The following is a 12,368-nucleotide window of genomic DNA, read 5'->3' as shown; positions in this document are numbered from 1 at the left end:
TCTTTTTCTCCTGGATACCTTTTCATGACAACTGCCTAAACTGAGGCGTGTCCTTGCTCACATTGATAGGTGGGGAAAGCAGCCAAACCACTGATCTCTGTACTGGATATAGGCAGCAGGGCGGGATTTCAAGCAGACTGCTGAATTTAATGCCAGTACTTTCAGACTTACCTTTCCCAACCACATACACTGGGCCTGCATTCTCACCATGGAGGACAGGCCCCATATCCTTCCCAACTTGAGCTTAAATTTCTCAGATGGTCTGTGTCTAGCCCACACTCTCTATGATGGTCTCCTGTGACTGTCTCATACCCAAGCACCATGGTAGGGTAACACTGAAAACCCTGAAGTGAAGTTATTCCGTAGTTGTTCTGTGGCTCAGTCTTAGACAATTAACCTCTCCCTACAATGCCTCCTGATTAAACCGTCTCAAATGTGGTGGGTGCTTCACTGATTTCTTTTCTGCCTCTAGCCTGCCACGTAGAAGTCATTTTCAGCGTAAAGCTCCATGCCGTTTTGCAATCTTGGGGCTAGTACTGCTAGCCTGGTCTGTTGTTTCTCCCTAGAGCTGCTGACCCTTCAGGCTTAACTTGTGTCTGTGGAGACAGCTTCTCTTCCCCAGGAGCTGGATAAACTGTCCAGACTGCTTCATTCTTTTCTCTGTCTTCTGTTCCATTTCTCCAGCCTCTCTGCAATTTATAGTTTTCCTGTCATCTCCTTCCCAGTTCCTGGAGATCTTCTCTTTTCCTTTTCACCAAGTTGTCCTTTTCCAGGCATCTCAATTCCAGGTCCTGAAGAGGCTGTGTTTTGCTGCTGGTTGTTATTACACCATTTTTTCCACTTCCTTTATAGATATAGTTTAAAAGTAGAATGAAAAAAATTGGAGTGTATTCAAGATAGGGGAGAAATGGCTTATTCCAAGATCTTTGGCTTCAGGTAAACCTTTTCTCCTTTTTTTAAGCAGTCACAATGCCCACAATTATGGTAGCCACCGTGGGATCTTGACATGTACAACAAGCATGAAGATAAAAGCAAAAATATTTGCAACACAGAGCAAAAAGATGCCTGAACCCTGATTCATCCCTGAACTGCTGGTTGCCTACCTCCAGGCTTCCAGATACATTAGAAAGCTCCTATTTAAGTCACTACAGGTTAATTTTTAAAGTTGTGAGCAAATACATTTCTAACTGATATACTTTTCCTACATGCTCTTTCATTATAGCTTGGATCTTAGATGTCCCCCAAAGGCCTATATGCTGAGGGTTGGCCATTAGGCCATAGTAGTACCAAGAGGCAGTGGTGGAGTTTTAGGAGGTGTGACCTAGGTCATTATAGGGATCCCATTAGGTGAACAGTCTTACCCTACCATGTGCTCCCCACTGCCACAGATACACAGCAACTGGGCAACTGACCCTGTACGGAAACCTTTAAACCATGAACCATTTCCTCCATTTAAGCCATTTGTTTTCCTCCTGATTTTCTCAGGCAATTTGTCATAGCAGTGAAAATATGACTATACACCTTTAACACCATCGAGCACATGAGTGAGGCTGGAGCTCAGTCACACTGGACACAATGAATCACTGTCTCCACTGTATTATCTTTGAGACCGGTGGCATCTGACACTGAATCAACACTCTTTTTTTTTTAAATCAATCTTATTTTGCCAGATTCCACTTGTTATTATGAGATAAAGCGAAACGCAGGAACATACTATACAGCTGTATAAACACTTTGCACAAAGATGGTGACAATGCTGTGACTTAAGCACGTAGTGGTACACCCAGTACCCTACAGCACTTCAGCTGGTGCAGGAACTTTTGGTCACTATGGGGAAGGTGGTTGAGGTGTCTTTCTGGTGCCTGTATGAAAGTTCGACTGTTTAAAAATCAAATGTATAGAAATAAAGGTCTGTCTTTATTCACCCTGGTGGCAGCCCCTGCCTGCCAGATTTTCCTAAAAATATTTCTAGTCTTCTTTGTGCTGCTATAATGGAATACCTGAGAATGAGTAATTTTTCTTTAACAGACATTTAGTTATTACAGTCCTGGAAGCTGCAGAGCTCAAGGTTAAGAGACCCACATCTGGCAAGGACTTTCCTGCTATATCATCTAGTGACAGAAGATAGACCAGCAAGCGAGCATTTGAGAGACAGATGAGGGGAGCAGAACTCACCATTTAATCAGAAACCCACTACCATGATACTAGCATCAATTCATTCTGGAGGGCAGAACCTTCAAGATCAATCATCTTGTAAAGTCTTATCTGTTAAGATCTAAAAATGTCCCCTAAAAGTCTCATGTATTAAGAGGTGGAGCTTTTGAAGGTGATTGGATCCTGGGAGCACTTATCAGTGGATTAGCCCACTAATGAGTTCATGGCTGAATGTGCTGTTAGGCAGTGGGGCCTGGTCAGAACAAGCAAGTTACATTTCCTGTTCCCAGCTCCCTGGCTGACGTGGAGTGAGCAGCTTCTTTCCACTGTGCTGCTTCTGCTTTGGAGCCAATCATCCATGGCCTCCATCCTCTGAAACTGTGAGCCAAAATAAACCTCTCCTTCTCTAATTTGCATATGTCAGGTGTTTTGCCTCAACGGCAGAAAAGTGACAGAGATACCATCTCTCGACACTGTTGCATTGAGGATTAAGTGTCTAACATGTGAACTTTGGGGGACATATCCAAATGAGTTACCGATGAATGACAAGCTACTACAAATTCAGTGGCCTAAAACAAAAAAGTACGTATGATTGCTCAGAGTCTGTGGTCAGCTGAAGGGTTTTCTGCTGATCCTGGGCAGGCTCACTTGTTTTGGCTGGGCGTTTCCTTCAGCCGATTGTTAGGTGACTGTGGGTGGTAGGTGACTGTGGATGGTGAGATGGCTTAAGATGGCCTGGTTCACACATTTCACAGTTAACTGGCTGCCAGCTCCAGTGACAAGGTTGATTTAGCCATGTAGTAGTGCATCTATTCCAGCAGGTTGCTTGTTCACATGGTGGTAGCAGCTTTCCAGGACAACAGCAGCACACAAACAAGGTGTCTTAAGGCATAGCCTGGAATAGCATTGTGTCCCTTCTACCACATTCTACTGTCTGAAAAATTGATACAAAAGACTGCAAAGTCGCTTTGTAAAAGGCATAGGCACAGGAAGGGTTGGGAAACAAGGTCTATTTTTATAACCAGTCTATTAGTTCCCAGAGTTATATCTTTCACTAGGGAAGTGCCGTGCTCACTGAGGAAAGAGATGAAGAAAAGCTGGGTAGTAGAGACATGCCTGGGGGACACAGTAGTAAAACAGACCCTGTAGTGGGGAAGGAATAAGCAGCAAAAGGAGAAAGAGAAGATACTGGAGTTACAACCTACATGAAAACTCCACTGCAATAACTACTTCTGCAGTGACTTATTGTGGGTGCTTATCATGCCAACCACTATGCATCCACAATCTCATACAATCCTCAATCATGTCTATGAGCAAGCTTCCATTATTAATCACATTTTTACAGATGAGGTAATTGAGGTTCAGAGAGAATTAGGTAATTCACAGGGACACACACAGATTGGATGTACAGGATGCAAGAGGCAAAGGCAGGATTTGGCATTAAAACACGTCGCTCTTCTGTTGCTAACTTGTCTCTCTGTCCCAAGAATAGGCTTCCTGCCAGGCTTGAACCACGACAACATCTGATTATTTCCAGTCTTGCTCCAGGGTGTGGCTATCTTTTAATATAAAGAACCAGAAAGTAAATATTTTAAACTTTGTGCTCCATTTGATCTCTGTTTAAATTACTCAACTCTGCTCATATAGTGTGAGAGTCCAAGGAGCTACTGCAGTATAGGCACAGTCTCGGGTCCTGCCCAGATCTACTGAGTCAGAACTTGCATTCTCCCCAGAATAGCTCTGGCTCCAGACCCCTCTGTGTTAGTGACTTCTTACCTCTCCCACCTCATCCTTTGCTACTGAAGCTTCATCTTTCCTGTCCACCACCATTTCAAGTGAAACTAGAACTTCTTTCACCTCAGTGTTGGACTCATTCTTTGCCAGCCCAGGTCCCTTTGCTTGGCTAATCCTGCCTGTCCTTGGATTGCATCTCAGCTTGGATACTTCCTCCAAGCAGCTCTTCTGGAGGGCTGCACAGGTGCACCTCTTTTCTTTTCATTATCCTCCCTTACCTGGGGCTGCCCACCCTATAGGGAACCCCCTCACACACTGTTTTCTGATACTGAGGATTGAGCCCAGGAGCTTCTCACTGAGCTACATCCCAGCTCCCACCCTTTTTTCTGTATTTTGAGATAGTATCAATAAGTCATCCAAGTTGGACTCAAGCTTGCAATCTTCCTCCCTGCCTCACCTCACAGAGTGCTGGCATTACAAGTGCAACACCAAGTTACCTCCCTCAGTTTGTGATCTCAGGAGAGACAGAGGCCAAGTGTCTCAGGCGCGCCCATGTCTTCCCTCAATGCCCTGGAACACTACTGCATGAACGTGCATGCGCACTGAAAACTTGAGTGAAATCTACCTGCCAACTTCCCTCTGAGGCATATGTTCACACAGTTACTGTTTAATCAGCACGTGAACACAGGATTTCCTCAAGCTCTACCTGGCACTGTGCCTTCCTACCTGATCTCTAAGATTCCAGCTCCAGCTAGGCCCGGTTGTTTTCCATATTAGCATAGGTCTACCACTTCCAGAGTGCCTCAGGACTGAGACATTTCTGGGCAAAATTAAGCTATGCATTAGCCACAGGCCAAGACTTGAGTTGTGTTTGTGAAGGGGGAAGTGTACGGGGGCAGACAGGAGAGGCAGGGCAGAAAGCGCTAAGGATAGACAGACTTGAAGGCCAAACATCTACAAGGCTGAAAACCAGTATCCTCACCAGTGTGTGGAGCCAGTTATGTACCAACAACCACCCCCAGCTTCACTTCATGAGAAAGCAAAGCTGTGGAGACGTATGGGAAGAACCACAAGCCTGCCGGTGTGTGCAGACTTCCCTCCAGGAAGATGAAAGCCCTCCCCAAGGCTGAGAGTCAGTTCAGACCTTTCTACAATTTTCTTTATTAATTCAGCAAAATATAAAAGAATAAGGTCCCCAAAATGACCCATAGGACTCAAAGTGCAAATTTACTCCAACCTGGCATAGAAAACCAATAGCTGGCCTTGTTTGACCATTTTGGCCATGGAAATCTGGTGAGATTAAAATGCCTTTTAATCATACAATTCTAGCAGCTGACAATATTTGATTAACTCTTTGGTCTCTGTTGTTGGAACAAAACTTTTGACTACCAGATATAATAATACATAGTATGAGGTCAGAAGACACATTAAAGTAACAACAAAATAGGAATGTTCTAAGTCAAGTGACTGAATCAAAGCACTTCTTTTTTTAAACACAAAAGGTGCTAAAATATTAAAATATTCCTGAATATTTGACACATCAAAAACCAGATTACATATAGCTTAGCTGCACATTTTAGCCTATTTCCCCTGTATAGGTGATTGCATATTGTCTGACCTCTTTCGACTGGCACTTGCATTATCCCCACCCCCTTACGTGCTATGTAGATATAAAAAAAAAAACAGATGTATTTAAGTTAAAGACAAGTGATTAAAAAAACTAACAAGCACCACGATGATAACACTGAACTTCTTGTCCTCTTGAGGGACACCGGAAATGTGGGTAAGTTTCAGTTTTTCTACCACAAAAAAATCTTATGAGACACTATCTTCATCAATATCAAAGTCACATGTTACAGGAAAAAAAATGACTTACTCCAGGTTTCATGAGAAGCCCCAGAAGCGTGTTTGGTTGATGCTTTTTGAGCTGTGGGATATTAATTTTGGCAGTGAAATCTGACCAGAACTGTGTTCTTGGCAGCAGGGATGGGATAAACCTAAGAAGATTGGCCCACAGACCCAGCTCTGTTTTAACTGCTGCTCACGGCCACCAACCATTTCTGAAAGGAACAGGCTAGGACATTATGAGCAAAAAAGGATAATTAATTCTAATACCAAAAAACAAATATAGCAAAACAAGTTATTCTGCAATCCTTCCTGATTACTCATCTGCAAACTCCAGTGGAGCAAAGTTTAGCCCAAATCACCAGGGAGGAAATGCCAAGAACAGGCCCTGTGTGATTTCATGGAGGGTCTGAGTCCAAAAGAATGGCTCCAGCACCCAGGACCTTCTGCCAACTGGGAGTTTAGTGTTATCTGTGGCCGTGTTAATTTTTTTGGGGGGTGGGGTCCTATAATAAAGCTTAAATCTGAGAGATACAGCATGGAAATATCATACCCCCAACTATATATAACACCAGCATCTCCATACAAAAAATATAACCCTTATACATATTTGGGGAGGTGACAACTGTAAAAGGTAGCTATTGCAAACGGGTAGCCCCCAGGCTCAACTGAATGTTTTGTCTGCCTACTTGATGTTTTGGACATTTTAAATTTATTGCCTTAAAGCTCAGTGAACTTCACCCTTAAAAAACCAAAATCCTGATTTCCAGTCCCTCTCTGCTCGGTGGAGCTGAGTAACAGTTACCTCCTGTAAGCTGGGCTCAGTTCCCACCTACTTCTTAGCCTTCTCTATTTACTTCTGCTCCTAGTTCCTGCAGGAGTTGGCCACCCCTGACTGGAAATAGCACGTAAGGTGTGCTTTATAACCCAAACCTCTCACATCCTCGTAGGATTTTGCCTCGCCTCCCTTCTCCCCTCTCTTCCTTTCACTTCCTTCCTTCCTGAATTCCTCCAGTTTCTCTTTGCTCACATGCATTTCTTCTTTCAGCTACAGTTCTGTTGTGCAACAGCCATCTCCTCACAGCCCAGGAGCATTCCAGGAAGGCTCCATGCCCTGTCAGTGGGAGTTCCTGCCTGGTGTCTCACCACAAAATGCCTGAGTCATCCTCCCCACAACAGTTTCTTTGGCCACTGGTTAAGCAATTAAAAACATTTTGGTACAGCCTTCTTATATGAAAATATTTTTATACGTGAATCTCCAGTACCAAACATACACCAAAAATGTGTACATTCCAGATGAAGGATGTGATGGAGCCCCAATAAAATACAAAATTGAGCTTAATTTAAATGCCTCGGGCAACCATCAACACCCGGCTAAGATGCCATATTATTTCATTTGTACACAGTACATGTTTTGGATTACTAAACATTGACCAAAATTGATCGAAATTTCTTAAGTTTTGGCTACCATGTACAGAGAACAATTGCTCAGCATGGCATTTAAATAAAACAATATTTTAAAACTTCACAAATACAATGCTTATTAACTTAAAAAAATAATAAAACTTAAAAACCTTGAAGATGGATGAGGCTTTAGGTAATTAACCTGAAAGAAATCATACCAGAATAAACTATAAGAAAATGTTACCAGATATATACTTTTTTAAAGTATTAAGATTTTTTTAAAAAGGAACCTATTATCTCAACTAGAAATATTTTAGCTTTTAAAGCTTTATAATACAAAAAATAAAGCCTTATAATCCATCCAATAGCCTCATTTCCCCACCCCACCCCCAGGAGATTTAATGACTCCGGGCAAGTCAGGCTGAGTATGGAAATATATATTTTCTACTCTTGGCATTTAAAAGTAATCTATAAAAACACTGTGCAGTTTATATCTTTGCAGGAAGCTTGTGGATTAATCCTTTTGCTCAATGCAGTACCATATGATATAACATTGGCCTCAAAAGCTAAAAATGAACTTTGGGGTATCCAGGGGAATGGTCCACAGAACAATCTCACATCTGCAGCTGTTTCTCCTTCAGTCCACGTTTCCAAGGATATAAGAACCCTGTGCAGCTCTGATGACAAAGATTCCCTATAAATCATTTATTCACGACAATTTCCCACAGTGGCCAAGTGGGTCCCCTAAAGAAAGGAGGTTTATAGAAGGCCCTCAAAATAGCTCAGAAATGAAACAATGGACCTATTCATGTAACTACTTCTGTCTTCCAAGTTTTGCTTTTAAGAGTCTAAGAAAGCACATGTCTTTTAAAAAAAAAAATCCCCAAGTACATACAATGCTGAGACTGGCTGCACTTTCAACCAGCCAAGCAGACGATGGGCCACTCTAAACTTGAACTGCAAGCAACTGGGCTCCTCTGGGCTGCAAAATAACATGCTACCAGGTGGTATTTCTGTCCTGCCCCCTAGAGATGACTTCTCTCAGAGGCTGTTCCCTGGCTCTTCCTCTAATTTATTTTATCCACTCTGTCTCCTCTGCCCACTGACTAGGAGTAACTGATGTCCAAGCACAGACCCCAAGCTAATGAACTCTATCTTTTGCAGGACATCAGCTAAATCAAGAGCCCCTCAAAGTTAGCCCCTAAGGACTACAGGCAGCCTGGGCAAGTGAGAAGTATCTTCCAACCATTCACCAGCACTGTGCATTGGGAACACTAACATACCAGACACTGAGAAGACTGTTCACTTCCTTCCCACTAGCTCCTTAAATTCAGAAAGAAATCTTTGCAAAGGAGTTTGCCTAAAAGCCCTAGGGGCAAAGAGATTTCAAGCCAGCAGCAAACCCTTGCCAGACATCTTAATAGGCAAAGGCTGAATGATGTCTTTTTCAAGACCGGACATGTTTGATGGCCTCACCAGCTTTGTCTTAATTATGGATTTTGTTGCTACCTTGTACCATGTCTGGCTCATAGTAGGCATTCAATGAACGAGTGCTGATTAACTGAGACACAGTTCAGCTTATGGCCTGGAGGGATGGTACATAAACATGCTGCCTGCCTTTCCAAGCTGCATATGACTTCATAATAAATGTTTCTGGCCCCCTCTTTCAGATGCAGCATAATAACCAAAATAAGAGATCTGATTAACATAAAGTGCTATTCACTCTGAAAAGCTCTCCAACCAACTCTTGATTGCCTCTCAATATGTGTGACATTGACAATCCTATCAGACACCTGTGATTATACCACTCAAGTACATTAATATTAATCTGAATGGAGGAATGATGTTTCACAGAACATTAACATGCAACATAACTTAGATTCCAGTTGTGGATTGATTTAGATTGAAAAAGAAAGAAATTGGGAACCCAGTACCAAGAAATAGGTATGTCAAAAATACTCACGTTTATAAACTTTGGGACACAGCTATCTATGTCTGAAGACCAGCAAAGGAAACTTTCTCTGCAATTGGTCCTGCTTCCTTTGCTGGCTTGCGTAACTTAGATCTTTCTACCAGATTCTGCACAGACCACCATGTGGACCACCTCTCAATAGCTGCAGTTGGATATCACTCCCTGGTTTACCCAGGACACTAGTATGCAGAAGATGCGGTAATTATACTCGGGTGTGGAGCCAGAGTGACAATTAAGCCTTTGGCATCCCCCGAGTTGGTCAACATCTCCATCAAACCACTGTGCATTTAACCTCTCCTTCACCATCCCCCACACACACCCGTAGGAAAGGCTCCAGGGGCATTCAGGCAGAGGAGGGAGCTGTCTGTCTATGATTCATGTTCAGGGGACCCTTAAGTGCGCTGACTCCAGGGTGGGGGCATCTGGCAAGGTAGCGGGGACCCCCATAAGCCCGGAGAAGCTGGGGCAGGCTTCGCCAAGTGGACAGCAATCTCACTGCTGCTTGCTCTCGGGCATGCATGTCGAAAGTGGCCAGGAGGTCCACTGGGGCAGCTTCTCGAAGTACCTTGGGCAGAGGGCCCACTTCGGCAGCCGCCCTACCAGGCCCCAAGATGCAATGGAAGAGCGTCTGGCGTCCCAGCAGGCAGGCCTTAAGGAACTGCACCAGCTCCTCCAAGCATTCACTCAAGTGTGCCTCATCCCAGCCTTGCCCCGAAGTCCCCTCATGCAGCAACACTGTCAGCAGCACCGTCTTGAGCACGTATGAGGATAGGACTTGTCCCCACTGGGTGGCAGCCATTGGGTCCAGCCCACGGGCACCCAGATCTCGCAAAGCTTTCAGCAACTGTAGGCACTTGAGGTAGCAGGCACCTGGAGCAGCCCGTTCCTGAAGCCAGACCAGCAACTTTTGTTCCTGGCGAGCTGTGTTCACACCCCACAGTGCCTCAGAGCGCAGGCCTCCCGGGAGCTCCAAGAAGAGCCCAACAGGGGAGGGTGGTGGAGGTGGTGCCACAAGGAAGACGCTGTCCCCAAGATGGACCGCAGGGATGAGACGCACAGCCATGGAAAGGCGGCAGCACCCATAATCCGTGCGACATGGCAGAATGTGTAGGATAGGAGGCTGCTCCAGACCACCAGAGGTCAAGCTGACCCGACAGCACTCTTCCAGTTTGTAGCGCACGGTGGCCAGGGAGCGCTGCAGGTGCGACTGGAACCAGCGCAACACCAAAGTGGCAGAGAGGTGGCGCTGACCACGCACATCCACGCAGAAGCTGTCCGTGAAGGGTTTGCAGTTCCGGAGCCAGTGGCCCCCTGAGGTTCCCGACGGTGAGGGCGGAGCCTTGAGGGCGCACACGAAGCAGTTGCGGAAGGCGGGGGCCAGAGTGGGCTCTGCGCCCAGGCTCCGCGGCTCCAGCGCCACCAGCGGCGGCAGGCGCAGGGGTACCAGCACGTCGAAGCTGTCTGGCCGGCGGATCTTGTGCTGCTCATAGGCACTACCCACTTGGATGAAGTCCCCGCGGAAGGCCAAGGCCAAAGTTCCCCCAGAGATGGGGCATGGGGTGCCCCTGATACGGCCAGCCCGCACCAGCTCGCCCACGATCCGACTCACGTGCGCCTTACTGTGGCCCAACACGTGAGGCGACAGGCGCACCTCGTGCTCGTAGTAACTCTCCAGCAAGATGCTAAGTCCCGGCTCTGAGACGTTTCTAGGAGAGAAGGCGGAGTGGCCCACCACGCGGGAAGAGACAGGCAGAAAGCGCTGCCGGACAGCGTGGCGACAGCGCAGGAGGACATAGCCGAGCAGGAGCAGGATGACCACTTTGAGCAGCGAGAAGCCACCGTCCGCACCGTCGGGGGATACGGTCTTGGTGGCCCCGTCTCCCCGCAGGACATGGTAGAGACACACGAGGGCGGTGCACAGGCCGGTCACCAAGGGCCAGAAGACGCGCAGATTGAGGGTGTAGTGCACCGACATGCCGGGCGCCCGGGGCCGCGGTGGCCGGGCAGCCCAGGGCGCGAGCCCGGGCGGCGCGCCCGGTCCGGCATGCGCGCAGAGCCCTGGCGGCCCCGCGGCCTCCGTCACCTCAGCCTCCGCGGCTGCGCCCCCCTCGCGGGCCCCGGGGCAGCCGCCCTGCAGCTCGGCCTTCCCTCGCGGCTCAAGTTTTCCTTCCAGCGGCCGCCCGCCCTGCGCGGCCAGGCTCTGGGCCGCGCCCTGTTGCGCTCCCCGCCGGGCGCCCGGCGCGCTGCCCTCGGCCCGCTCCTGCCCGGCCCGGCCCGGCCCGGCCGTTGCCTACCCCGCGCGGCCCTGGGAGCTCGGCCCGTTACTCCTCAGTCCCGGAGCTTCCTCTTCGGCAGGAGGCGACGCGGCGCCAGCTAGCGGGGAGGAAATGCCGAAGTCTGAAGTCTGCAGCGAGCGCCGGGCCGGCGGGCGGGGTCGGCCCCCTCCCGGCCTGCGCCTCACAGCGACTCCGGGAGGGCGCGGGAGGGACTTCTCCCGGGCCACCCTGTCCGAGGGCACAACTGGAAGGCCCTGAGTCCGGGCGGGCGGCGGCTTCTTTCCTCCAAGGAGCCTCTCCAGAAGTTACGCTGGGAAGTTGAAAAGGACGAGAAAAGTGCTTCCAGCCGACTGCCCAGCCCTCGCTCCACCCCAGCCCCACCCCCGGCAAGTCCTCGTGGCGGCGTGGCAGTCCCTGGACGGAAGTGGCCCCTGCCGTCTGTGGCTAGCCTCTTTTCCCAAATTGATTGAGCTCCTACTATGTGCTGGGCAGAGATGAGCTACTAGGGAAATCAGCAGTTGGCCTAATTGACGGAACTTCTTCCTTACCTGAAGCCTACTGCCCTATAAAGGGAGAGAATTTAAAAATAAAAGATGTAACCAGTATGTGAGGGCACACATCTAGAATCCCAGCACTCCAGGAGGCTGAGGTAGGAGGAACCCAAATTCCAGCCCAGTATGGGTAACATATTGAGACCCTATCACAAAATAAAAATTTAAAAAGAGCTGTGGGATATAGCTCATTGAGAAGGCCCTGAGTTCAATCCCCAGGGCCGCCAAAATAAAATTAAATTAAAAGATCTCATAGCAAGAAAATTATCTGAAAGAAAGGAGACTGTATGCGGGAATGAGAAGGAAGTGACAGTTCCTGAAGCCAGAGGGTCACTGAAGTGGGGTCTTTAATCTGAGACATGAGTAAGGAGCCTGGGAATAATACAGTTTTCACAAAGGGCTTACTATGCATTGTAATCACGTTATACTTAT

General features: G+C 47.4%; 1 protein-coding gene across 1 annotated transcript; it reads right to left on the bottom strand.

Moving 5' to 3' along the window:
* Positions 1–5,029: 5,029 nt before the first annotated feature.
* Itpripl2 (ITPRIP like 2) lies at positions 5,030–11,750 on the bottom strand. The gene is given in 2 exon segments (XM_063226604.1): positions 5,030–9,518; positions 9,521–11,750. Coding segments are annotated over 2 exon segments (1,581 nt in total). The 5' UTR covers positions 11,085–11,750; the 3' UTR covers positions 5,030–9,501.
* Between the last annotated feature and the right edge of the window lie 618 nt (positions 11,751–12,368).

This window comes from Cavia porcellus, unplaced genomic scaffold (genome assembly GCF_034190915.1).
Source record: "Cavia porcellus strain 051 isolate PalLab524CR breed Dunkin Hartley unplaced genomic scaffold, mCavPor4.1 scaffold_16, whole genome shotgun sequence".
Lineage (NCBI taxonomy): Eukaryota > Metazoa > Chordata > Mammalia > Rodentia > Caviidae > Cavia > Cavia porcellus.
The sequence above is the reverse complement of the archived record's forward strand: the minus strand, read 5'-3'. Positions and strand labels throughout refer to the sequence as shown.